Raw genomic sequence first — 26,965 nt, forward strand, 5'->3', positions numbered from 1 at the left:
AAATTGGCGCAACGTCTATCTTTTCTACCATCATGGAGGCAGCGGACATGGCGGTGGAGGCCAAAGAAGAGGATCCAAATAGTCATGTTGCTCATGTCCGTTTCAACAGAAAAGCTTTTTTTTCATGGCCGGCCTCAAATAAAAGTAGTCGTATAGGAACATGAAACTTTTCACGTTGGATCGTGTAATCTATTTTTGTGTAGGGTAATACTCGGCCTGCGGTCGAGAGAGACTTTAGCGGCGGCCGTTGTGGCGGCAGCGGTGGCGAGCACCGCCCGGCAAGGGCTGACAGTATCGCTGACGGCCTTGCTGGCTGGAATCAGCGACATAGCCATCAATGGCTAGTCGGTTGTCTCGGGGTGGCTATAGCATCCGGAGAGAGCTGGGGATAGAGTAGGGTGGTGTCATATCGCACTCCCGAAATTGTATGGATATTCAAGTTCATTTTCATTTTTCAAGTTCATTTTCATTTTTCAAATTCGTTTTCATTTTTCGAAATCATTTTAGTTTTTCAAATTCATTTTAGTTTTTCGAAATCATTTTCATTTTTCAAAATCATTTTCAATTTATGAAATCAATTTCAAAACATTTTCAATTTTTGAATTTATTTTCAACTTGGTTTCAATATTCGAATCGATTATCAATTTGTTTTCAGATCAAATATGGTAATCGATTTTTGAAAAGTTTTTTTGGAAAAAGTGTTCAATCCGCACCCCATAGGTGGGGGCTACGCAATATGGGGTGACTTATTCCAAATTGCCTCTTTCGGAAACGGGAAACTTGTTTCGCTATAATAATTATTGTGTACTTGTTTTTATGTATTTGCGGGTGTATTTGGATGAAGTCGTTTAAAAATCGACTTTTAATTTTTGCTTGGAATAAATATAGAGTATAAACAATTTGTTTATGGCAATACTTTAGTGCCATTTTTCGGACATCATAAATTTAAAAAAATTTCAAACATATTTGGTAAAGTAAAAACTAAAAGTAAAAACTTTTGTTAAATTTTTGTTAAATTTGTAAATGTAATTTTAAAAGAAAAAACTAAATGTAAAATCAAAAGTCTATTTTTAAAAGTTAATTTAAAAAGCAAAAGCTAAATGTTAAAGTAAAAATTAAATGTAAAAACCATTGGCTATTGTTAAAAGATAAATGTTAAACTAAAAACTAAACTTAAAACTATCGAGTCCGCGAGATATCCCGCCCCTCCTGTGCTGCCATCTAGCGACCGCTACTGCAAACGCCCATACAGACCTAGAGATCGGCGTCTCTTGCTCTCCTTCCTATAGACCGTTGCGCCCTCTACATAAAGAGTGTGCGGAATAGTGCTGTTTAGCCACACTCGCAGTCTGTGAGTGCGTAGCGTAGGCTGTCAAAAAGTCTAAATACTTCATACTCAATTGCTTCACTTTTCACGGCTTCTTCAACCAAAAGTTTGCTTGATTATTCCATAGAGTTTGTCATTTCATTGTCATAATATCTCCATCTCATTATGTCTCGAGACCTAATGAGACATATAGCTGAACACAAATTCGCTTGGTTATCATAAAAATTGTTTATAAAAATAAAAGGCGGAAGACGTGAATCCTCCAAAATAATTTAAAAATTTCTCAATTTGTTTTTCTTGTCGCAGCTCAAATTAAAAAAAAAAATCATCACGAGAAAGAAACTCTTTTAGTGTCGTTGTTCTGAGATTATCATTGGCAATTACTGCTTGAATTTGAATACGAATAATGTTTTCTCAATTTATATTACTTCTATTGTAGGAATTAGCCCGTAATTGAATTCCTTCTAATTAAGTTCATGTCCGTCGCTGATATGACCCAAATGTGGAACGAGTCGACTGAATGGCTACGTGCGTCATACAAACATTATAACCTTAATGAATCAATTTTGATAACAGGTTTCATCCCTTGCTTCATCGTGAATACGTAAGCTCCGTTGCAGTATAAGATAATTTGGCCTTCAAATACTGTTTTACAGCTTGTCTACCAAGAATTGACAGAGATGTATGAGACCACTGCTTGCCCAATAGTCCGAAAGTCAACTTATTTGCGTTGGTCTATTTTGCAGGGGTAAGTTGAACAAACAAACTAAGGTGGAGACAAATCTTTCGGTCCACATTTTATGATTTATTTATTTCCGGGATTAACGCGTTTGATTTGAAATTGAAACCGTAAATGTAAATGAATTAGAGGCAAATGAATATTCTTCCATTTCTAGTACTTACATATTGTACGTAGATCTGGCAATCAAAATTGGTTTTTTACTTGCCGCGTCCACATTTTTACAGATAGAAAATTGAAAATTGGCGTGTGCATTGAAAATGTCTAGTTGCATCTACAGTTCAATTTTGGTAATGATATTCCCACTGTTTCACGAATGGGAGTCGAACGAATTTTCTCCCCTTCCCTTATTTTTCTCATCCTGCGACCGTGAGAAGGAAATAATTAAAATTTATGTAAATCAAATTGAAATAGTAAAAACTTCCTTAAAGATAAACGAGATGTGTAGTTGCATCGTTTTCGTGTTAATTTCAAGAGAAACTTAAAAATAAAAAATAAAACCAATTTTTAAACCTGGCAATCAAAATGAGTTTTTCACGTCCCCTGCCCTTCCTTGATTTTACAGATAGACCAATGATTTTTTGTTGACAAGTGCATAACTGAAATGTTAATTCATCAGTAAAAAAATTATTTCAAAATTCCGATCCGTAAACGAATTAGAAGAGAATGTATTTTCTCCCATTTCTTGTCCACCTGGATTTTTGTAAATTTGGCAATCAAAATTGGTTTTTTGCTTGTAATATCTAAAGTTTTGCAGATACAAACTTGAAACTTGGTGTGTGTATTCAATAAGTGTATTTGCATCCACATTCAAATTTTGGTAAAGAATTGTCCTCCTCTTAATGAATTAGAGTCAAATCAATTTTCTTCCCTCCCCCCCCCTTAAAATTCCATACCTCCCCAAAATTTCATGTCGACAAAAAAAAAAAAAAATAATTGAAAAACAAAAATATTCGAAAATGTTTCGTGTCGCCGATGACGTTGAACCTCAAAGAGACGACACAATTTCCTCCTCCAACATGAAACCCGTGAAATGGGTCAAGTGGAAACCTTCGTCGCTGTCAACCAAATACGATTTACCAGAAGAAGAAAACGCCACCCAGAGTTGACTGTTTTCAAGTTGAGCGTCGACTGGAGGGTCAACGGACGATAAACGGGGCCGTTCTTCTCTCGAACATGACTCCCCCCGATTATATTCCCGTTCAAATAAAGATTAGAAAGAAACCAAGAAGAAGATCTGGCATCTTCAAGATGCGGCACTCCCGCGAAAGAGAAAAAATAAATTCCCGGTCGCGGTGCCGTGAATTTCCCCGTGGTCAAATTCATGGCGTTTCCCTCGTTCACTCGCGCCAACTCGAACGGAATCGGAGTGTGTTGTGTTTCAAAATGAGAATTTCTCTGGACGTAGAAATGGACGGGCGCAGATTTGACGTCGGCGTATCCGATAAATTTTTGTTTGTCTGTAAACAAAAAAGAATAAAGCAACTAAACAAAAAATGAAATGAAAACTCGTCGTACCGTTTTGATTAGCCAAAAAGTCGCAGTAAATCATTTCCATCTTCTTTGATCCTTTGACCGAAAAGAATCCGCTCAGTTTATGTCCCGTCCGCTGCAGATCGTCACATGAGGTTGGCATTTGACCAATGTTGACTATTTCACTCGTTCGGGCTATTGAAAATGAAATTCAATTCTTTTAATCGTGTCTCATAAAACAATTCATTAAAAATATTCTTACCATTTAATTTGGTCACCAAATCAGCAACGGCGGATTTGGTGACACTGTTCAATTCGGTTCTCGTTGAGGCCAAATTTGTTTTTGTAGTCTCCAACTCCTTTTTAGTCCCTGTACACAACATTTAAATGCAGTTTTCGTCAGATATTAAATAATTAAAAATACCTTCTAATTTATTAGTAAAATCAATTCGCGTTTTAGTTAAATCGTTCTTCGCATTTCTCAGTTCGGTATTCGTTTTTACCAAGTTGTTTACAGTTGCTCTTAACAGCTCAGTGGTGGCTGGAATTCAATTACAATTATTTGTTAATAATTTAATCGAATGTTTGGTCATTCTTTTTTCAAACCTTTGAGTTCGCCCTTTAAATTATTCCATTCGTCAGTGACAGTCAATTCTGAGTGTTCCATAATCTTGATTGGCGCCGACAGTTCGGCGGTCGTGTAACGGACACGAACGTTGCGATCCTGAAACGATTGAGAATCACGAAATTTGGCCAAATTGATTCTGCTTAGATGCATCGGTTTCGGCACGAATTTCTCTCCGTCCCATTGGACGTGATTTTTACTTTCCTGTAATAATTTTGCGATTTCTTCTTTTGAAATTTCTACCCGCCGGGAACGATCGGAATCTTTTGCCATTTTCCCTGAAATTGTTGAACTGATTCTGTCCACGTCAGCCCAACTGTTTGAGTCGAAATTGTGTTGGATTCTTTCTTTATTCTCTAAATTTCTGTTGTGTTCATCAGAATTTTTCTTGGCGTATTCACTCTTCTCGTTTTCTCGTTCGGCATTGTGCGTGTTACTATTTTCTACGCCGAGTTTAGCGTTAAAACTAGCGCCCAAAAAACCGCCACCGACTTCCGTGTCAACTTTGTTTGTATTCGATTTGTCATCCCGGGATTTATTGCGACTGGATTGCCCTTGGTCCGTTGCTTGTGATCTTCTCCTTTCATTTTCATTTGCATCTTTCGATTGATTTTCACGACGAATTTGTTCCTCTCGTCTTTTCTCCGCGTCTTTGTTACTTGAAGTTAATTTTTCTGTTATTTCCGATTGCCTCTCCGCTTTCTGAAACATGTCCGCCAATTTCTTTTGAGTTTCCGTGTCCAATTTATTGATGATTTCGTTTAAAGTTTTCGTCGTCTTGTCCGGCCGGTAATTGTCGTCATTCCAGAAAACAGAGTCCCACATTTTATCCCTTTGTTCTTTGATGGTCGTCCTGGACGTGACCAGCAGATTCTTTAAAAAATTTAAAATTTGAATTTCCGTATCAGGCGACCCGACCTCAGAGTCGTCAAATGTGTCCATTCGGATGTTGGTGGCCGTTTCCGTCAACATTTTCTTCTCATAGTTGGCCGTCAGAAAAATTTCTTTTTTGTCTCCGAATTTCTGTAAAAGAGTCGAGACCAATTGACCGGAAGTGACACTGTCGATGCTGATGGTCGTCTGTTTGGTTTGCGACGTCTGCGATGACAAACTGTACAGGAGTTTAAGTTGGTGGAATTGTTTGGGATTCGATCGCATTTCATTGGCCAGTTCATCGCATTTTTTCTGCTCGTAACACGACAAATAAAACCAAATGGTTTTGCTCTTGTCATAATTGGTCCACTCTGGCGATAGCGAATAATCAACTGTGGCTCTTTTGGTGGCAAGAATGACCTTCTCCAAGGGAATAACTCTCACATTATCGGATTGTATTTCTTGGCCGATGGATTTGTTTAAATGTTTGACCACTTCATTTTGGACTTTGTCGTTCCACATTTCAATGCGAAATCTCATCTCTGGCTGTTTCGTAACGTTGTTGTAAGAACTAACGGCACTTTTGTGGTCCAGCAGCGCAATGGGAGCGTAGAAATATTTTTTCTGGCTGGCTGTTGTCGTTTGCTTGTGATTATTGGCGTGTTCGTAAATTTCAATGAGAAAGCTGCCATACTTCATGGAACTTAACGTGTCCGCTGAGATTTGCAGTTTCGCCCAAGAAGAAGAACCACCGGGTTTGTCTGATTGGCAGTTACAGCAAACGACCGAAACAAATAAAATGGTGAAAATGTACCTTACAATCGATTTCGTAGCCATTTCCATCCAAGAATGAAAAAGAAACTTGAACAGAATTAATTTATAGATGAGGCTGGGGAACAGTAAATTTCGTTGTATGGCACTTTGACGTACGTTTCAAACTGAGCGGGAATTCACGAATAACTGCGTATTCATACAGAAAAATTAGGCAGATTCATTCGAATGTGTTTTTCCAGATTTACTACATTGCGTAAGCAAGTGTGTCGGGTTCCCGATTTCGAAGTCCAGCGTCGTGTAGACGATAAATCAGAAATGACATCCAATATTACCGCCAAGGTTTTATAAACAGAACATACTCTGAGTATACAAACAGATTCTAGATTCTTTCAAACAAGATAATATACCAACACCAAGAAAATATGCAAATATAAAATGTATTAAATATTACATACAGTAACATTACATTAATCTCGAGCGCTTACACATTTTAAATTTAAATCAATTTTTTACAGAACACTCTTTGATCCGACACTCACCAACCGCCCTGCGCTGTATTTTGACTATTTTTGATAGCAGTTTAATCTTGTCGCACTTTTCGCCGGCCTATTTTAAACAAACGGCCCACAGCATTCTCCACTCTTTTCCTCAGTCGGTTAGAGATGGCCAATTTAAAGTGGCAGTTTTATTTTATTCTATTTCTTTTCAATATTTTAAAATGCTGGGAAAATCCAAACATAAATACATGTTCGAAAATGATACTCACGAGTCTTTGATACTGTGGTTTGATATGAATTTTATCTTCCGTCGCCACTCGCCAGCGTTGAAAATATTTCGTCAAAACTGCGCACGTCGCACTTGAATGTCATGTCGAGGTTACAAGTGAAGTCAGCAAGTCTTTTCATTGATTTTCTAAAACAGACTGACCCCAATATGCTAGTTTCAGGAACAGTCGAGTTTGAATATTATCTGCGCGTCTCCTATAAAATTTAATTCGTTCAAATACGACCGATTGCCGTTTTACATCTGTTACGGGCTAATTCCTACAAGAAATAAGTCCTAAATTGAGAAAAAAAAATTTTTTATTCAAATTCAAGCAGTAATTGCCACTGATAATCTCAGAACAACGACACTAAAAGAGTTTCTTTCTCGTGATGATTTTTTTTTTTAATTTGAGCTGCGACAAGAAAAACAAATTGAGAAATTTTTAAATTATTTTGGAGGATTCACGTCTTCCGCCTTTTATTTTTATAAACAATTTTTATGATAACCAAGCGAATTTGTGTTCAGCTATATGTCTCATTAGGTCTCGAGACATAATGAGATGGAGATATTATGACAATGAAATGACAAACTCTATGGAATAATCAAGCAAACTTTTGGTTGAAGAAGCCGTGAAAAGTGAAGCAATTGAGTATGAAGTATTTAGACTTTTTGACAGCCTACGCTACGCACTCACAGACTGCGAGTGTGGCTAAACAGCACTATTCCGCACACTCTTTATGTAGAGGGCGCAACGGTCTATAGGAAGGAGAGCAAGAGACGCCGATCTCTAGGTCTGTATGGGCGTTTGCAGTAGCGGTCGCTAGATGGCAGCACAGGAGGGGCGGGATATCTCGCGGACTCGATAGTTTTAAGTTTAGTTTTTAGTTTAACATTTATCTTTTAACAATAGCCAATGGTTTTTACATTTAATTTTTACTTTAACATTTAGCTTTTGCTTTTTAAATTAACTTTTAAAAATAGACTTTTGATTTTACATTTAGTTTTTTCTTTTAAAATTACATTTACAAATTTAACAAAAATTTAACAAAAGTTTTTACTTTTAGTTTTTACTTTACCAAATATGTTTGAAATTTTTTTAAATTTATGATGTCCGAAAAATGGCACTTAAGTATTGCCATAGAAAAATGGCACTAAAGTATTGCCATATTGGAGTATGGGGTGCGGAATGAACACTTTTTCCAAAAAAAATTTTCAAAAATCGATTACTCCCCATAGTATGGGGTGCGGAATGAACACTTTTTCCAAAAAAAATTTTCAAAAATCGATTACTAAATTTGATTTAAAAACAAATTGATAATCGATTCGAATATTGAAACCAAGTTGAAAATATATTCAAAAATTAAAAATGTTTTGAAATTGATTTCATAAATTGAAAATGATTTTGAAAAATGTAAATGATTTCGAAAAACTAAAATGAATTTGAAAAACTAAAATGATTTCGAAAAATGAAAACGAATTTGAAAAATGAAAATGAACTTGAAAAATGAAAATGAACTTGAATATCCATACAATTTCGGGAGTGCCATATGACACCACCCTACTCTATCCCCAGCTCTCTCCGGATGCTATAGCCACCCCGAGACAACCGACTAGCCATTGATGGCTATGTCGCTGATTCCAGCCAGCTAGGCCGTCAGCGATACTGTCAGCCCTTACCGGGCGGTGCTGGCCACCGCTGCCGCCACAACGGCCGCCGCTGAAGTCTCTCTCGACCTGCGGTCGAGAGAGGTCCGGTCGAGACAGACTTCAGCGGCGGCCGTTGTGGCGGCAGCGGTGGCCAGCACCGCCCGGTAAGGGCTGACAGTATCGCTGACGGCCTAGCTGGCTGGAATCAGCGACATAGCCATCAATGGCTAGTCGGTTGTCTCGGGGTGGCTATAGCATCCGGAGAGAGCTGGGGATAGAGTAGGGTGGTGTCATATCGCACCCCCGAAATTGTATGGATATTCGTTCATTTTCATTTTTCAAATTCGTTTTCATTTTTCGAAATCATTTTAGTTTTTCAAATTCATTTTAGTTTTTCGAAATCATTTACATTTTTCAAAATCATTTTCAATTTATGAAATCAATTTCAAAACATTTTTAATTTTTGAATATATTTTCAACTTGGTTTCAATATTCGAATCGATTATCAATTTGTTTTTAAATCAAATTTAGTAATCGATTTTTGAAAATTTTTTTTGGAAAAAGTGTTCATTCCGCACCCCATATTGGAGCTTAGAATTTTCACTTAATTAGAAATAAAAAACAATTTGTCAATTTTGATTAACAAATCCTTGAAGCGAAAAACGTTTATTGAGCCGGACTCTTAAAAACATTCGCACCATAGTCCTTTTAACAGTATTCATGAAAGCATATTTGAATTCGACAAAATATGACTAGGCTATAACTAATTTACAAAATTCCTATTTCTTGTTAAGATGCGACAGTAATGTTTCCTGCTTGGCATCAAGTTCGCGGATGAGAGAATGGGTCAGTGTGGACGAGTTTACTTCTTTCCCTAAGAACGACGTCACCATGTCGCGTGCCGGCTTGCTGCCACCGTGAGCTAGAAAGCCGTGGCGGAAGCTTTCGCCTGCTTCACGACTAAAGGGATCCTCTTGAAAGTTTTGCTGCCAGATCCATGCAGCCACACCGCGCGACAGTAAGTAAGAATAGTATTTGGCTCCATAGCCAACGATATGACTAAACCGGTGTTGCCATGCCTGCGAACGAAGAAACATATTCACACACGTTTTGATTTCATTCAAGTCATATTCCATCCAGTCATGTTTACCGTATTCTGAACGAAAGGTAAGCCGTAATACTGCTGTTGAACCTCCGCCGTGACATCGGTAGTTGTGCTGTTACTACCACTGGATGGATGGATGTGAAGCTTTTGATCAAGCGCAGAGTAAAACACCTGCTGTTGCATTTCGGCAGCAGCAAACGTGTGTTTGGCAGCGCATAAGGATTCTAACCGACTCGCAGGCAATGCTTCGCCAGTTTTGTAGTGACGAGCAAACTTAGAGACCACCTGAAAAGAGACAAAACAGTTAAAGATACAACTGACTCTTAAACAAATTAATCAAAGCTTTGATTTACTCTTGGATCGGACGCAAAAAACTCCATCAAAATGGAAGGCACTTCTGCAAGATCTGTCGCACAACGCGTTCCTGTTACGTGTTGATAACGGGTTCTAGAATTAAGAGCAAAAAATTAAAGGCATGTGGAGAGAACAACTTTAGCGATGTCTTACCTGGCCAACATGGAATGCATAGCATGTCCCATTTCGTGGAATAGATTGTCGGCCATATTGGGTGTTAGCAAGCTTGGAGTTCCCCATGAGGGAGACGGCAACGTAAGCATCAATACCACAACAGGGTTCTGTTAAACGACACAAAAAGTTCGGTTTAATATGACGGTTTAAAAAAACAACAATTGCAGGAGATGTATACTTGATATATTCCGTCAGCAAGTTCTTTCCCACCAACAATTGTAAAGTGACAATCTTGGTGAGGCTTGCGTGGTCGATCATAAAAATCACAATAAATGTGTCCAATCAGGCCTTCGGATTCGTGAACTACGTCGATCTTGTAAATATCTTGGCACCAGGCCTCTCCTGGCTTAAGAGTGCTAAGTTGCAATCGAATACCATAGAGACTATTGAAAATCATGTCCAATCCTTCCATACAGGCTCCGAGAGAGAAAAAAGGTGAAAGATCGTCGCCGTGACCAGAAATCTGACGACGAGCCAATCCAGTGAAAAAAGGCGTATCCCAGACAGCCAATTCCTTGAAAAATGAATCAAAACTTAGAATAAAGGCATAACATTTCAGGAAAAAAAAAATGATTTACTTTGTTATTGTAATTTGTTTTTTTCTTCAAGTCTCTCATGGTGTTGTAGTCCCTCGCAGCTCGAGGGTTAAGTTCTGTGGACAGCGAGTCAAGAAAGTTCATCACCATTTCAGGATTTTCTGCCAGGCTTCCTTTAAGTGCTCTATGCGAACTTCACTGTAAATTTTCACTTCATTTGAAATAGAAATACACAAAGCACCTGTGAGGATATGTGGGGAAACCACACAACTGCGCCAAGTCATGTCTAGCTCGGAGAAGTTTTTGTAGCGTATCTTCTTGCTCTTCCGATGGATAGAGATAGATTTTGTAGGCAGCTTCTCGAGCAATTTCATTTGCTGCGTCGGTGTAGAGTCCGTTTATAGTGATATTTTCCCCATCAAGCGCAAATCTATAATAAATCAATTCGGAATAACCTTTAAATAGTTTTCATGGAGGTAAGATATGAACACAAATTGGTATTATTACATACTGATGTCTAATATGTGATGGGAGAGCTTCCTTGTTTACTTGTCTTGGTTCATGGGCATTCATGCCGAATCTTTGTCCAAGTTGAAGAATATATTCATTCAAATTAACAACTTGTTGTCTTTGAGCTTCTTGCAAATGAATTCCACTTTGCTCAAAGTCAAATATAAACAACTGTGCAACATGCACATCCATAGGTGAAGTGGGCAAACAATCTCCTTTTTCAACTGCTCTCTTTAAAATTTCATAAAGATTTCTGTTTGTGTTTAGCCTTTTGAAGTAAAAGAACAAGGTTAAATCTTAAATGTGCAAATTTTTCAATTTGTTTAACAGATCATTATTACTGTTCAACCAGGTTAGAGATTGCAACACAGGCATTCTCTGCTGCACTTGCAAATTGTTGATTTGGTGAAGCGATTCTCAAGAATTCTGCAAGATCAGCAACCAGACATAAGGCATTTGATAAATCATCAAAGATCTCAACCATTCGTCTCTTCCTATCAGGATCACAACATTCTGCTACCAGTTCTTCAACCTGATTGAGTCTGTTTTCTTTCAAAAGATATACTCCGTCTGGGCTCCTTAATAGTGGAATATCAAATAATCCCTTCATAGTAATAAATTTGAATTAAACCCTTACAATAAAGAATAAACATAAGGTTATTTCTGACAATAGTTTTACCGTATTTTCTGTTGTTAATGAAAAATTTAAGTTGAGTTTTCGAGGTTTGGAGTTGAATGCTGCTGTAAGTGGTGAAGAACTGCTGTTAACATATGTTGCTTTTTGTGTTAAATGTGCAAGACCGGCTGCTGTACATCGATGGAGAAACTGGTTTGGTGTAAAACATTTTATAACTTGTTGGAAATAGGCAGTAGAAGACATTACTCTGAACACTCTTGTGAGTTCTTAGCAAATATGTAACTTGTGAAACAATTAATGAATAATTGATTTATTTTTCCTGTTCAAATTTCCTTCCTTCAAGGACACGATGAAATATGGGTAAAAAATCGTCTGTTTTGTTGTAACATAGCTTACTTAATATTTCAGGCCTTTAGCTTTTCTAGTTCTCTCCACCAGGGGTATCTGGTGTCTCCACTTAACAAGTTTTTCTTTTGATGAATCAGCGAATCGCCGCCTTGAATGAACGTCCGCCCGTCAGCGCAACCTATTGATGAAAAATAGCAATTACCCGAGGAAAATATCGTTACGTGTTATTAGTCGTTCGTAAATCGTAATTTTGTAAACCTGCCTGGTCGTACTCGTGCTGTCGGCAAATAGTACGCAAATGGGAAATCCTTTAATGTCAAAATTTAAAAAATTTAATTATTTTACTAATTAGTAATTACTACAAAATCCGTTGTCAGACGCCATAACCACTAGAGACGGAACTACTGAGTTTAAAATGAACTGCCTATGCCTGTGCCCTGTTTAAAATTTTCCTAATGCAAGTCGATATATTTTAATTCTCGTACGTCCTCTCACATGCAGCTCACATGCGATTGATGTCTAAGCTGGTTTTATTTATTTATTTCTGAAGATTATCGTACATCGTACCCAACCTGCTCAACCAGGGACCTTGAAATTGCGCGACCTTGATCACCGACACCAAAATAAGTCCCCCACCCTCTGAGGAGAAGTTTGGTGCTTGCGTTTTCATCTTTTGTTTGTTTTTTTCGTCAATCGTCAACGTCGAGTCACGGTCGAGTGTTCGGGGTGAGAGGAAATCTTTCAGCTGTAGTGAATTATAGTGGTTTTGCGTTTTCAAAGAAGATTTTCTTTCGTTTGTCGAGTTCATTTTATTATTTATGAAGAATGAATCATGTTTCGTGTCCGTTTGATCCGGCCCACGTTGTGGAAAGCAGAAAACTACAAGCTCATTTAATCAAATGCAAACGAGTAAGTCTGTCTTAAATGTTTGTCTTTTTAAAATATAATTTAATAATTGCTGGTTTTTTTAACTAAAAACAGAATCTTCCAACCAATCATGACTATGTGCAGTGCAATTTCTGGCATTTGCACTATGTAAGGAAAAGTGAGTTGGATTCACATCATGCCAGTTGTCAACATAGGCTTGAAAAAGAAGCCTTCAAGGTTACATGGGAATGTAAGTTAACTTTTTGCCTAAATTTTTCTCTGCTTGATCATTTTTGATTTTATCATTGTTTTTTTCAGCCGAGACAACCAAGTTTTTTGAGCCTAAACTATTGGTTAATAAACCGGCTGAAAATTGTGTGTCTAATGCAAGTGAGTTTTTGGATTCTTGGGATACTGACACAGGAGGACCTTGTTTCAAAGCTGACGAAATGATCGCCGGAGCGATCCATATGACGTAACTTATTGTGTTTTACTTTTATTTTGAATTACCTTAAAAGTGGTTAATTTTACCTCAATAGGGTTCCTCAAGGTCTATCAAAGTCAAAGCGCCAAGAATTTCGTGAAAAAGAACTTGAACGGCTTCGGCTGCGCGGGTAATATTTAGAATTTTTATTTTGTGAGCATTCTTCAATTATTGTTTACATTTAAAATTATATTCCAGAGAGAGGAAGAATGAAAACGTTGGTCATGGAAAGGGAAACGACATTACATTTGAAAACGGACAATCGAAGCCTCTTCCAACGCCACGAAAACCAGGTTGACTTTAAGATAAAGTTTCAACTGGAATCATATCTGAGCTTTATATTTTAATTGCCTTTTTAGATGAGATTTCTATGCTAAGACTCGGACGCATTGCTGCCAAATTTCCAGCTCAGATAGGAGGAGGAGGAAGAGGCAGGGGTATCCTAGGTGAGATAACAAGCTTAAAGAAACAAAGATAAGTACAGGTTAATCCATTTAAGTTGTCCTCAACAGGACCAGCAGCTGTTACCGGTTGGGGCCATTTAGAGTGATCGAGACAAATTATTTGAATTGATAATCACAATTAAGAAATCCGCAATTTAATTTGTTTTCAAATGTTAAGCAACTCAGATTTCCTGTAAAAGTTAATAAAAAGGAAAATAATGTATGTACAGTATATTTTGTTTTCTAATCGGCGAAGGGGAAAACAAAATGGGTCTGATTTTTCCGTTGTTTTTGTGTCATTTCGATTTCTAATCAATCTCATTTGGTTTGGAATGGTACATTGTCATTGTGTTACAGCACATATCTTCATTATGTTATCCATTGGGCCGTTCTCTTCTTAAAACAAGTTGGTCACAATGGCCAAATATAACAAATAATAATAACTGGGTCAACCGAGTTACTGCAGTCAAATTGATGTAGTAACCAATTGTAATGGCAAGTTAAGAAGGGTCTAAACGCGCTTTTCTTCTCACATTTGTTCCATTTGTGTTAACCAATGTGTGCGCTTGGGTTTCAGAGGGTTTTACGCACAATCGAACACTATATCGCTTATAGAAATGACAGGTCTTTTAAAAAAATTTAAAGCCCATCTGTCGTCTCTTACATATAATTTAACCTCGTTTAATGTTTTTGTTACTTGCCCTGACATGACCCTTCACTATATCTTAGGTAAATGATTACTTTTTATTCTTCGGTAAGAATTTTTTTTTGTTTACGCAGGAAAAACTAAAATTATGTTAGTACCTCGATAGTAGACAAGAACACGACGTTAAATAATAAAAAAAAGTCCTAATCACATAAGTACATTCCGGAAATCAGTTTATTCTTCTTGAATAGACAAGCCTGATAATTGTAAAGTCAATGGAGTACGACTTTGGCGGGTTGGGAGAACCATTGCAGAACCTTTCTGAACATTGAAATAAACTTTTCTATCATGCGGAATAATCCATCCGGAATTGCAGTATTTGTTGCACTTGTGGCGAGCAAAGAAAGTAGATATTCCTGCAGCGCCGAGATCAGTTGGTCCATACTCCTGGGCAGTTGACATGATAACAGGATCAGTGATGATAAATCCATCCTTGTACACGCCACCTTGGAGGTCACAGAACAGCAGACGGCGATTACTTGAATGATACGAATAGTGACTAAGAGCTTGCATCACATCGATCCAAGGAGACGATTCTTGCGGAGTCCATCCAGTGTTAGAATTGAATTTTTCAAAGTTGGAAATCATTGGCTCAATCAGATTTTTTTCACCTTCTCTTCCCGAACCAGGCATGAAGGTCCAAATGGTTGGTTTATTGAGCCAAATGCTCTTGTTGATGACTTTATCTTTGTTGAAGCTATTGACAACTTCAAGTGCCTTTGCAACCACATTAAGTTCTACTCGAAAATAGGATTCTTCAAAGACACTGCCAGATTTAAAGATTTTGCAGACACATTCTTCACCAGCTCTTTCTCCTACAGTATATCTTCCTTTATACACATTTTTGAATGCACCTGTTGCAAAAACAGAATCCATACTGATGGTTGCTTTAGTCGCATTGTTTTCTCTTGCAAAATTTGACATCTTAATGGTCCTGTATTGAAAATCACACACACAAAAAAAGGAAGCATGAAAACTCAAGAGTTGTACAGTAGAGAATTTTTAAACAGTTAAAAGCACAATTAAAGCTACTACAACTACAAGCTTCAAAATATAAAGCTTGTCAAGTTCATTACGTAACAAAATAATTATCTAGTATCTAATAAATCAACTCAGACTTTATGCTTGGTCTGTGACTGTGCTTGTTTCAACAAATAAACTTGTATAAACATTGTAAAAATTCTAACATGTTATTGGGCGTACATACTAGAGCTACAGGCTACAGCATTGCGCATTTCTATAACAATGCGATATTAGTTTGATGTCTATTTCAAGACAAAGACAAGAAATTCAAATGTAAAATCAAACGAACAAAAAAATCTATTTCTACTTCGGTACTCCCAACACAATTATGACGTTTGTACAGATTAATTAAGAATCTTCAACTTAGAAAAAAAAGTCTTCAGAATTAGGCTCATTAGTGTCGTTATTACATTCGTTATTGAATTTAAGATTTCAACATCCTTAATTCTTACACTACCGTACGATCTATGATATATTTTATAGTTTATTTTAAAACATATAGAATAAGAATTTTCTGATGTAACTTACAAACAATTGGTGTGAAGTTGTTGAAGATGTTGAACACAGTACCTACTGCTAGCCAAACGTTTGACTGAATGATGCTACTCTGAAGCACAGACGCCAACGAATGGTGCAATATTCGAAACATCGACGTCTTGTTATCCGAGATTCTTTGGTCTTGTTCAGACTTGTTGGCCTCTTGCTTGAGGCATTTAAAGCCTGGCGAAATTTCTTCCATTACAACCAAAAACATGCAAACAAAACAAAGATAAGAAAACAAACTACACACATCATTCGCATAATCGCATATGGACGTTAGTTTTCGATAGAGATACCGGTGTAATAATTCTGTTCCCATCCCCGCACACAATTTAGTATAATTACTTAAGAATTAGAGAAATATGGTTGGACAAAATCTGATAGTCAATATAGGCTACAGAGACAAGAGAGTTCATTGTTCGCATTTTTCAATCCAGGATCAAATAATATCCGCAGAAAGGACATCGATATACATTCTTCCGGTCCTACTCGTAGGACTCTGATTTCGAACACCAGTAACTTAATCTTGTCTGGTTGGAGTGTAAACTCATATGAAAGAATTCAAAGGGACCGTGATGACGCAATGATGCACGCGCTTTATCTCCATTTTGATTGGCGGCGAATAAGGCGGTGCAGATTAAACGAAACGATCAACAGGTAACTGGCCTAGTACTTGATTTAACAGATAGGCTAATACGGCCTATACCATGTATACTTTTATCCAGAATAATCGTTGATGAATGAACGCAAAAGTAATATTTACTTATTTTTTACACACTGTTGAATATATATTTGTCACGCGTTGATTATAAGTGTCTATATTTTAATTTTATAAACTGGTAATCTGGTAAGAGACAGTTGGGGAAAACATCAGACTAAAATCAGACTAAAAAATATTATTAATTGAAGTGCATTATATATTCTAGTCCTCTAAAAATGCCTATTTACCTGTCTTACGCGCATAGCTAATATTGATTCATTTTCATTCTGTTAGTTTTCATTGCACTAGGACAGTGTAGAGCGGTGTAGCGTCTGCTTATAACGCAATCTTACAAATGTGAAATACATAATTTAAACTCAGATTAGGACAGCTCAAACGTTTTAACAGTGAAATGATATCTAACTTATTATCACATATACATACTTCATTATATGTAGACAGCCAAATACTATCTACACAAATTCATTGTCGTTTAACTTAAAAATTTGAGGCTTTTTCTGATTTTCGAATAGATCACATTTTAAGCGATTGCTTTGCTGGAAATACATTAGACTATTTAATCAGTTAAACATGTTCAAAATCCGAGCTTTTTTCTGCGCCTTTTTCAGTTGTTTATTACATCAGCTGACCAACGGTTATGGTGACAGTGTATATGAATTCACTTTATCCTACACGAAATAGCATTACTTCAGCACCCACTTTTGTTCGCTGGATACATAATAATCGGCAATATGTAGAAGTGAAGGTAAACAGCCAACCCTGCAGACATTTCCCGCTGCCACGCGCGGTTTCACTTTCACCCGGAAACCACATAATGCCATCGACTTTCACGCTAGAAGGGAATCGTAATAATAAAAAATAAAGTTGTTGCTTGGAAAATTTTATACACGTAATTAGTAACAAAAATCACGTCCAGTTAACACTGTCATAAAGAGGCAGGAAAAGTTATAAGAGCACAGTCGTAATAATTGTCAATATACCAATTACAATGGCAAGATAAGAAAAAGAGCGTTGAACATTATTCTTCCACAACTATTAAATTTGTGCGCTTGGATGCCATCTACAGGGGATTTATACGCAATCGAACGCTGGAATAAAATCAATTCATAAAAATGGCGGGATTTTTAAAAATTTAGAAGCTTATGTGTCGGTGTCGTTTCATGAAAACTCATTACTTTTTCTTTTTTTTTTACGTCGCCCGCTATGGACCTTAACTCGGGCCTTACCTATTTAATTAAATAAATGAATATTCAATGTCTTTGTTATTCGGTAAAGTCCACCTCCCCCCCTCTCAAAAAAAAAAAAAAACTTCAACGCAGAAATCTACAATTTTGTTGGCACTGGGATAGAAGGCATGAGAACAACGATAAATAAATTTTAAAAAAATTCTTAATCACATAGGAACATTCCTGAAATCAGTTTATTCTTCTTGGATATACAAGCCTGGTTTTTTATAAGTCAATGGAGTACGACTTTGGCGGGTTGGGAGAACCATTGTAGTACCTTTCTGAACATGGAAATACTGTCTTCTATCGTGCGGGATAATCCATCCGGAATTGCAGTATTCGTTGCACTTGTGGCGAGCAAAGAAAGAAGAAATTCCTGCAGCACCGAGATCAGTTGGTCCATACTCCTGGGCAGTTGACATGATAACGGGATCAGTGATGATAAATCCATCCTTGTACACGCCACCTTGGAGGTCGCAGAACAGCAAACTACGATTGCTTGAATGATACGAATAGTGACTAAGAGCTTGCATCACATCGATCCAAGGAGACGATTTACGAGGAGTCCATCCAGTGTTCGAATTGAATTTTTCAAAGTTGAAAATCAATGGCTCCATCAAATTTTTTTCACCTTCTCTTTCTGAACCAGGCATGAAGGTCCAAATGGTTGGTTTATTGAGCCAAATGCTCTTGTTGATGACTTTATCCTTGTTGAAGCTGTTGACAACTTCAAGTGCCTTTGCAACTACATCAAGTTCTACTCGGAAGTAGGATTCTTCAAAGACACTGCCAGATTTAAAGATTTTGCAAACACATTCTTGACCGGCTCTTCTTCCTTTAGTATATCTTCCCTTGTATACATATTTGAATGCACCTGTTGCAAAAACATAATCCAGGTTGATTTCTGCTTCCGATGCATTATTTTCTCTAGCAAAATTTGCCATCTTAATGGTCCTATGTTCATAATCACATACAAAAAAGAAAGTGTTAAAAATTGTTTGCTCACAGTTGTACAGTAGAGAATTTAGAAAAATTACAAGTGTGATGCAGCCTTCAAAATATAAAGCTTGTCAAGTTTCTGGTTTAATAAGAGCACTGTAAACAAGTAACTATTTAATAAATCAATTCTAATATGCTTGGTAAGTGCTTTTACTTTAACAAATCTACTAGAAACACATTGCAAAAAATGTAACATGTTAGGCCTACATACTACAGCTTCAGCATAGCGCATTTCCGAAGTAACAGCTGAGATTAGTTTTCAATTTGAAGACTTAGTACAAAGAAAATAAATCTAACGAACGAAACAGCTATTTATAATTCCTACGCAATTACGACGTTTCATTTGATAAAACACTTTTTTGATTAGCTCATTAAATTCGTTATTGAACTCAAATTTTCATACGGTACACTTAATTCCTTACAATCTGTGATACATTTAATTATCTATATAACAATAAGAAAATGGAATAAGAATTTCGGATGTAACTTACGACTATTGGCGACTATTACCGACTATTGGTGCAACGTTGATGAAGAAGAAAAATTCTCAGTACCTACTGCTAGCGAGACGTTTGACTGAATGATCTACTCCGACCAGATTAAGGCAGTCAATGAGGCCCCAATCCGCCCCGCAAAAAAAAATTCGAATATTTTCGGAGCGGACACACACACCGCACCACCATTATTAACAAGTTCGCGCCAGACCGAATCTGTTCAAACTCGAAACTAAAAAAAAAAAAGAAAAAAACCGATGATCAAGAATTATGGAAGCCCAAAACCGCCACTTTTTCAATATAATAATGATTTTCAAAATATCATTATATAAAACAGAAAAGAATATATAAAAAACAAATTCAATATAAAACTGAAAAAAGTATTATATAAAAACCAAAAAGAGTGTAGGGGTAAAGTACCTAATTCGGGACAGGCCCGAAAATTTCTTATTTGGGACGAAATAACATTTTTCAGTTTAAAACAAAAACTAACCCGAGTTTCGATAAGAAAAGTTGCTGAAATTAAAGAAAATGAACGGATCTACGTTTATATACAACTATGTCAATGTAGCTGTACAAATTTTAAAGATATGACAAAAAATATATTGGGAAAAAGGACTTAGAAAAAAGCTAGATTTGGGACGTTTGCAATCTTGCAATATTAAGATATTTAGGGGTTATTTTGAGCTGAATTTAGTCTTAAAATAAAGAGCTCGACAGAATCTTTAGATTCAATGCATAGAAATGCAAGAAAAATAAAGAAATTTCCATCAAATCGAACTTGAAGCTTGCTGGCGATAAATCCCATAACACAAAATCGGGACACCCAAGTACACAAAATCGGGACAGTATAATGTACGCAAGATGGCACTAGTTGAACTGTCAAAATCAGGGTTTTACTATCTAACTTCTAAGTTCCGTCCTGGACGACACTTATTGTGAGGTCGAATATTGATGATGAAAGTTTTTTTCATTACGTCTTTTATGATTTTGTATAAGAGTCTTGCCCCTAATTGTTAATTCTATATAATTTTGTTAAGACACTTTCCAAAAAATTCTTGTGGCACAGTGGGTTGAGTGACTCTACTAAGAATCGCATTTATAAACTCTCAGTCGTGGGTTCAAATCCAAGGCATTTTTGATATTATTTCGGAAATCGCCTCAGGGCTGTCCCGAATTTATAGCACAGTAAGGATACCCGTAAAATTAATTCTGCGTGTTCTATCCTACGATTTGCATCATACATTGAAGAGATCGCCCTATTCTTGTATGTTCCCATGGCTCAGTGGATAAAGTGGCTGCCTGGGAATCGGATTATCTTTCTTGGTCGTTGGTTCGAATCTCGGGTAAGGCATTTTTTGAGATATTTCGAATATCGCCTCAGGGCTGTCCCGAATTTATAGCACAGTAAGGATACCCGTAAAATAAATTTGACGGCCATTTCCCTTTGGTTTTCATCATCTGTCGAAGAGTTCATCACATATTGACGTATGCCGATGGCACAGTGGGTTCAGTCGTTGGCTGGGAACCACGTTATACTTTTGATTATTGGTTCAAATCCCAGGAAAGGTATTTTTAAAATTATTTCGAAAAACGCCTTAGGGCTGAAAATGGCAATGAAAATGTCATCTATGTCAGCAATTAACCCGTTGAGCCATGAGAACAACGAAAGTCTTCTACATCGGGGAGATTATGTTGCCTGTCGAATTATTTTTACATACGGGTACACTACTGGCTATGGCTATGGCTTTTAGCTAACCCCTGTGTTATAAATTCGGGACACCCCTTGGGCGATATCCGAAATAATTCAAAAAATGCTGGTAACAGGATTCGAACCCATAATCGATTACTAAAGCTTGCGTTAGAACCAGCCACTAAACCATTGTGCCAATACAACTTATAGATATTGTTCGAACTCTTTTATGTAAGATAAAAACCAATGAGAAGTGGCCGTCGAATTAATTTTACGGGTATCCTTACTGTGCTATAAATTCGGGACAGCCCTAAGGCGTTTTTCGAAATAATTTTAAAAATACCTTTCCTGGGATTTGAACCAATAATCAAAAGTATAACGTGGTTCCCAGCCAAGGACTGAACCCACTGTGCCATAGGAATACGACAATATGTGATGAACTCTTCAACAGGTGATGAAAACCAAAGGGAAATGACCGTCAAATTTATTTTACGGGTATCCTTACTGTGCTATAAATTCGGGACAGCCCTAAGGCGTTTTTCGAAATAATTTTAAAAATACCTTTCCTGGGATTTGAACCAATAATCAAAAGTATAACGTGGTTCCCAGCCAACGACTGAACCCACTGTGCCATCGGAATACGACAATATGTGATGAACTCTTCAACAGATGATGAAAACCAAAGGGAAATGACCGTCAAATTTATTTTACGGGTATCCTTACTGTGCTATAAATTCGGGACAGCCCTAAGGCGTTTTTCGAAATAATTTTAAAAATACCTTTCCTGGGATTTGAACCAATAATCAAAAGTATAACGTGGTTCCCAGCCAACGACTGAACCCACTGTGCCATCGGAATACGACAATATGTGATGAACTCTTCAACAGGTGATGAAAACCAAAGGGAAATGACCGTCAAATTTATTTTACGGGTATCCTTACTGTGCTATAAATTCGGGACAGCCCTAAGGCGTTTTTCGAAATAATTTTAAAAATACCTTTCCTGGGATTTGAACCAATAATCAAAAGTATAACGTGGTTCCCAGCCAACGACTGAACCCACTGTGCCATCGGAATACGACAATATGTGATGAACTCTTCAACAGGTGATGAAAACCAAAGGGAAATGACCGTCAAATTTATTTTACGGGTATCCTTACTGTGCTATAAATTCGGGACAGCCCTAAGGCGTTTTTCGAAATAATTTTAAAAATACCTTTCCTGGGATTTGAACCAATAATCAAAAGTATAACGTGGTTCCCAGCCAACGACTGAACCCACTGTGCCATCGGAATACGACAATATGTGATGAACTCTTCAACAGATGATGAAAACCAAAGGGAAATGACCGTCAAATTTATTTTACGGGTATCCTTACTGTGCTATAAATTCGGGACAGCCCTGAGGCGATATTCGAAATATTTTAAAAAATGCCTTACCCGAGATTCGAACCAACGACCAAGAAAGATAATCCAATTCTCAGGCAGCCACTTATCCACTGAGTCATGGGAACATACAAAAATAGGGCGATCTCTTCAATGTATGATGCAAATCGTAGGATAGAACACGCAGAATTAATTTTACGGGTATCCTTACTGTGCTATAAATTCGGGACAGCCCTGAGGCGATATTCGAAATATTTTAAAAAATGCCTTTCCTGGGATTTGAAACATGAACAAAAAACGGTAACGGTTTCGTTATCCGTCACTCAATCCAACGTGCCATGAAACACTGTCGAAAATGATCTCTTGTGTAATACCGTTGACAATAGTCGTGCAATTCGGAATAAGAGGGATGCTGACAGTCAAATATGTTGATTAACGTTTATTCATATAAAGACACTTTTAGATGTGAAGGGAGTCGAACCCTAACCTGTTGTACGTGAGATTGATAGGTCAACATGCTATCCGTAAGACCAATCGTGTGTTTTGATTTCTGTTTTCATTACTGTCAAAAAGTGGTTGTTGCTACACAACCAACGGTAGATGGCGCTGGCGACTGTCCCGCATTTGGTTTCTTTGTCCCATACTTTTTATCGGTGTCCCGACTTAGGAAGGTGTTCGGCCTATACTAAAGCATGCGAAACGGCAATAGCCAAAAAGTGTCCCGAATTAGGAACAATACCCCTAATATAAAAAACAAAAAGTTGATATAAAAAGCAAAAAAAGTCAATATAAAACCCAAAAAAAGTCAATATATATAAAAAATATTCAATATACAGTACCCACCAAACTATTAGGTACACCCCCCTATTTTCAATGCATTCTTATGGCACTACGTGTCCTAGAAAAATGCAATAACTCTTGAACCGCTTGGGCTAGATTTTTTTCCTTTTGGCCCTGAGTAGATCTAATGATGATCTACATTTTTTCTACACATGAAGTTGTCGTAGGATTAACCCCCACGGCGCTACGGTATCGTTCAGTTTATTAGGTACACCCGTTTTCCCCCCATATGCGCCGTGTTAAATACGGCGTTTTCCAAAATTTACAAAAAATACTAAAAATCAAGCTAAAATCTTTTTCTTTGTGCCAAAAGATGCAGAATTCTTCACTCTATACGAATATAAAGAATAATTTACAATCAAACCAACTCAGAGAACCCTTCCCTATACCTCAAAGTTTTCCACTTCAAAATTTGGCGAAATTGGGCGCCCTCTGCTGGCGAAAGTGCAAGTTTGTTGAAAAAAGTACAAATTTTGAAGTGGAAAACTTTGAGGTATGGGGAAGGGTTCTCTGAGTTGGTTTGATTGTAAATTATTCTTTATATTCGTATAGAGTGAAGAATTCTGCATCTTTTGGCACAAAGAAAAAGATTTTAGCTTGATTTTTAGTATTTTTTGTAAATTTTGGAAAACGCCGTATTTAACACGGCGCATATGGGGGGAAAACGGGTGTACCTAATAAACTGAACGATACCGTAGCGCCGTGGGGGTTAATCCTACGACAACTTCATGTGTAGAAAAAATGTAGATCATCATTAGATCTACTCAGGGCCAAAAGGAAAAAAATCTAGCCCAAGCGGTTCAAGAGTTATTGCATTTTTTCTAGGACACGTAGTGCCATAAGAATGCATTGAAAATAGGGGGGTGTACCTAATAGTTTGGTGGGTACTGTATATAAAAAAAATTCAATATAAAAACTGAAAATGTATTATATTAAAACCAAAAAGAGTATAATATAAAAAACAAAAAGTTGATATAAAAAGCAAAAAAAAGTCAATATAAAACCCAAAAAAAGTTCAATATATAATCCAAAAAAGGTCTATATAAAAACAGCAGCCACCTAGCGGTCAAAAGAATCACTTCATGCCACATCTCCACCCCCTTTATAACCAGTTTGAATCCAGTAGTACAAACGGGGATTCTTGCGCGATAAACGCGTATTTGAGCATTTATTTAATCACATAATTAAAAACGAGCAATCGCTTAACTAACGCTACTTAATGCGCGTCGCTCTAAATTATTATTTTTTAAAATGTAATTCGAAGTAAAACGACTGTGGCTGACTGCGGCGACTGGTCAGACGAGTAACGCGAGCCCGTCCGTTTTTTCCAGCGGTTATCGCTGGTCCGTTTGCTATTTTAGCGCTGCCGCCCGTCCGCTGTTTTCGGTGGCTCATTATAAGCGAAAAATAATCCATTCAAATGTTTTGCGCTAAGCGCGCGTTGCGCTAGCGATTGGTTTGCAATAAACTTGCGCGCGATGCGCTATATTTAGCGCGATTCATTGCATCTCATTTTTTACGAAACGCGCAAGCGCTTCGTTAATTAAAGTAAATGGTTCCGGAAAAGAAAACCATTGCGCGACTGGACTAGTAGCGCGTGCCCGTCCATTATTTCAGCGCTTATCACGAGTCAGTTTACTTGTCGTAGCGCTTATCGTCGCCCGTCCGCTGTTTAATAAGGCGACTCGCTGTGCACGGGTTATGCGCGTTTTGTAAATAATACGCATCTTGCGCGCGACACGCTAAATTTTGAGCATTTTATTTAATCTTTAATTAAAAAACGCACAAGCGCTTAAATAATTTGAGCGCTTATTTCTGGTTCTTCAAGCTGTGTTAGCGCTATCGCCCGTCCGCTGTTTTCAGCGGCTCATTATGCGAAAAATAATTAAAACACATTTTCATTCTAGATCTAGCGCTAAATAAACGCGCATGGCGCTAGTGATCTATTTGCGATTTACTTGCGCGCGATGCGCTAAATTATTTAGCGCAATTCATTTAATCGTAGCATTTTATGAAACGCGTAAGCGTTTCGTTAATTTAACTAAATGGTTCAGGAAAAGAACACCATTGCGTGACTGGCTCCATTATTTCAGCGCTTATCACGAGTAAGTTCGCTTGTCGTAGCGCTTATCGTCGTCCGTCCGCTGTTTAAGGCGGCTCGCTGCGCAAAACAATGTCAAAGTTCTAGCGCTGCGAAATCGTAAACTCGCTTATGATAAACTTAAGATTAACTTGCGCTGAATGCGCTAAATAGTCGGATTAAGTTCATCACATAAATTACGAAGCGCGCATATAATTTGCTAAAATAAATATTTAGCGCTAGATCTAGCGCAAAATATATTGACTTCATTATTTTTCGCGCTAAATATTTATTTTTGCTAGTTATTTGCGTTTGTGAATTATTTAATGAATTTAAATGCGCTAAATTTGACGCATTGCCTGCAAGTAAATCTTTAGTTAATTATTAGCGCAATGGGCGCTTAAGAAAGAAAGCGCTACATCTAGCGCGAATTATTTAAAATGTTTGGCCCAGCGAGCGCGAGCCGTGTAAAACTTTGGACGGGCGACGATTAGCGCTAATAAGGTAGCGAACGGACTCGCGACAAACGCTAATATCATGTACGGGCGCACGCTTCTCGTCCCGTCTCGTCCATTTGCGGTAATCGTTTACCCTTTCGCAACATTTTATTAAAATTAACGAAACGCTTGCGCGTTTCCTAAATAATGCAATGAAATAAATTGCCCTAAATATAACGAATCACGCGCAAGTTCATCGCAAACACATAGCTAGTCCCACGATCGCTTCGATAGCGCTAGATCTAGCGCGAAACATTTCAATTAATTATTTTTCACGCAATGATCCGCCGAAAACAGCGGAAGGACCAGCGGAAATAGCGGACGGGCTCGCATTACTCGTCTAACCAGTCAGCGCAGTGGTTTCCCTTTGCATTCAATACAAACAAATAATTTAGAGCCATTCGCATTAAGTAGCGTTATTTAAGCGCTTTCGCTTTTTTAAATATAGGATTAAATAATACGCTCAAATTGAGCACATATCGCGCAAGAAGCGTTAAACATTTATTTTAACGCTTGCGTGTTTCGTAAGTTATAAACGGACTCGAGACAAGCGCTAAAATTATCAACGGGTGTGCGCAACTTGTCCAGTCGCCGCAATCGTTTTACCTGTCGCATTTATTACTTTTATTAACGAAGCGCTTGGGCGTTTCGTAAATAATACAATGAAATAAATTGCGCTAAATATATATTTACCGCATCGCGCGCAAGTTTATCGCAAACCAATTGCTATCGCAACGCGCGCTTAGTGCAAATCATTTGAATGGCTTATTTTTCGCAAGCTTATAATGAGCCGCCGAAAACAGCGAACGGGCGACAGCGCTAAAATAGTGGACGGACCAGCGATAAGCGCTTTAAAAAATCGGACGGGCTCACGTTACTCGTCTGACCAGTCGCCGCAGTCAGCCGCAGTCGTTTTACTTCGCTTGACATTTAAAAAAATAATAATTTAGAGCGACGCGCATTAGGTAGCGTTATTTAAGCGCTTGCTCGTTTTTTTATTTTGTGATTAAATGCCCGTTTGTACTACTGGATTCAAACTGGCTATAAAGGGGGTGGAGATGTGGCATGAAGTAATTATTTT

The 26,965-nt window shown here is 37.5% G+C and overlaps 4 protein-coding genes and 1 pseudogene across 9 annotated transcripts; 1 reads left to right on the forward strand and 4 right to left on the reverse strand.

Moving 5' to 3' along the window:
• Positions 1-2,660: 2,660 nt before the first annotated feature.
• Positions 2,661-5,992, reverse strand: LOC124326855 (annotated as a pseudogene).
• A 2,881-nt stretch (positions 5,993-8,873) lies between these two features.
• Positions 8,874-11,935, reverse strand: LOC124321139 (mitochondrial intermediate peptidase-like). The gene is made up of 10 exons (XM_046784042.1): positions 11,582-11,935; positions 11,244-11,506; positions 10,904-11,170; positions 10,634-10,822; positions 10,435-10,576; positions 10,035-10,370; positions 9,836-9,963; positions 9,682-9,775; positions 9,374-9,613; positions 8,874-9,302 (listed from the first exon to the last, which is right to left on the reverse strand). The coding sequence occupies exons 1-10, from the start codon at positions 11,780-11,782 to the stop codon at positions 9,003-9,005; spliced, it is 2,160 nt and encodes a 719-aa protein (XP_046639998.1). The 5' UTR covers positions 11,783-11,935; the 3' UTR covers positions 8,874-9,002.
• Positions 11,936-12,349: 414 nt separating this feature from the next.
• On the forward strand, positions 12,350-13,904 carry LOC124321141 (gametocyte-specific factor 1 homolog). Of its 2 annotated transcripts, XM_046784047.1 has the most exons (8): positions 12,350-12,368; positions 12,438-12,796; positions 12,869-13,004; positions 13,073-13,229; positions 13,294-13,368; positions 13,437-13,531; positions 13,598-13,684; positions 13,751-13,904. In XM_046784047.1, exons 2-8 carry the CDS (start codon positions 12,713-12,715, stop codon positions 13,786-13,788), a joined length of 672 nt encoding a protein of 223 aa, XP_046640003.1. In that variant the 5' UTR covers positions 12,350-12,368; positions 12,438-12,712; the 3' UTR covers positions 13,789-13,904. The 2 variants fall into 2 exon arrangements, with proteins under 2 accessions (XP_046640003.1, XP_046640002.1); XM_046784046.1 differs by having other exon boundaries at positions 12,356-12,796.
• Positions 13,905-14,543: 639 nt separating this feature from the next.
• Positions 14,544-16,086, reverse strand: LOC124321140 (alpha-protein kinase 1-like). 2 transcript variants are annotated; one of them, XM_046784043.1, is made up of 2 exons: positions 15,939-16,086; positions 14,544-15,321 (listed from the first exon to the last, which is right to left on the reverse strand). In XM_046784043.1, exon 2 carries the CDS (start codon positions 15,309-15,311, stop codon positions 14,562-14,564), a length of 750 nt encoding a protein of 249 aa, XP_046639999.1. In that variant the 5' UTR covers positions 15,312-15,321; positions 15,939-16,086; the 3' UTR covers positions 14,544-14,561. The 2 variants fall into 2 exon arrangements, with proteins under 2 accessions (XP_046639999.1, XP_046640001.1); XM_046784045.1 differs by lacking the exon at positions 15,939-16,086 and adding an exon at positions 15,506-15,697.
• Positions 16,087-18,060: 1,974 nt separating this feature from the next.
• Positions 18,061-19,565, reverse strand: LOC124320725 (alpha-protein kinase 1-like). 4 transcript variants are annotated; one of them, XM_046783589.1, is made up of 3 exons: positions 19,388-19,565; positions 18,935-18,992; positions 18,061-18,851 (listed from the first exon to the last, which is right to left on the reverse strand). In XM_046783589.1, the coding sequence occupies exon 3, from the start codon at positions 18,839-18,841 to the stop codon at positions 18,092-18,094; it is 750 nt and encodes a 249-aa protein (XP_046639545.1). In that variant the 5' UTR covers positions 18,842-18,851; positions 18,935-18,992; positions 19,388-19,565; the 3' UTR covers positions 18,061-18,091. The 4 variants fall into 4 exon arrangements, with proteins under 4 accessions (XP_046639545.1, XP_046639546.1, XP_046639549.1 ...); XM_046783590.1 differs by lacking the exon at positions 19,388-19,565 and adding an exon at positions 19,108-19,123; XM_046783593.1 differs by lacking the exon at positions 18,935-18,992 and having other exon boundaries at positions 19,407-19,564.
• Between the last annotated feature and the right edge of the window lie 7,400 nt (positions 19,566-26,965).

Source organism: Daphnia pulicaria, chromosome 1, assembly GCF_021234035.1.
Source record: "Daphnia pulicaria isolate SC F1-1A chromosome 1, SC_F0-13Bv2, whole genome shotgun sequence".
NCBI classification, from domain to species: domain Eukaryota; kingdom Metazoa; phylum Arthropoda; class Branchiopoda; order Diplostraca; family Daphniidae; genus Daphnia; species Daphnia pulicaria.

Bases quoted from the DNA above. Each gene is read 5' to 3' on its own strand.
- LOC124321139 (XM_046784042.1), bottom strand. From the start codon at position 11,782: ATGTCTTCTACTGCCTATTTCCAACAAGTTATAAAATGTTTTACACCA. The intron at 11,507-11,581 runs GTAAAACTATTG...ATTACTATGAAG, and splicing joins CATTAACAACAGAAAATACG to GGATTATTTGATATTCCACT. The intron at 9,776-9,835 runs GTAAGACATCGC...TCTTAATTCTAG, and splicing joins ATGCATTCCATGTTGGCCAG to AACCCGTTATCAACACGTAA.
- LOC124321141 (XM_046784047.1), top strand. From the start codon at position 12,713: ATGAATCATGTTTCGTGTCCGTTTGATCCGGCCCACGTTGTGGAAAGC. The intron at 13,369-13,436 runs GTAATATTTAGA...ATTATATTCCAG, and splicing joins GAACGGCTTCGGCTGCGCGG to AGAGAGGAAGAATGAAAACG. The intron at 13,685-13,750 runs GTGAGATAACAA...TGTCCTCAACAG, and splicing joins AAGAGGCAGGGGTATCCTAG to GACCAGCAGCTGTTACCGGT.
- LOC124321140 (XM_046784043.1), bottom strand. From the start codon at position 15,311: ATGTCAAATTTTGCAAGAGAAAACAATGCGACTAAAGCAACCATCAGT.
- LOC124320725 (XM_046783590.1), bottom strand. The intron at 18,852-18,934 runs GTAATTTTTCTA...TTATGAACATAG, and splicing joins TTGAAGGCTGCATCACACTT to GACCATTAAGATGGCAAATT.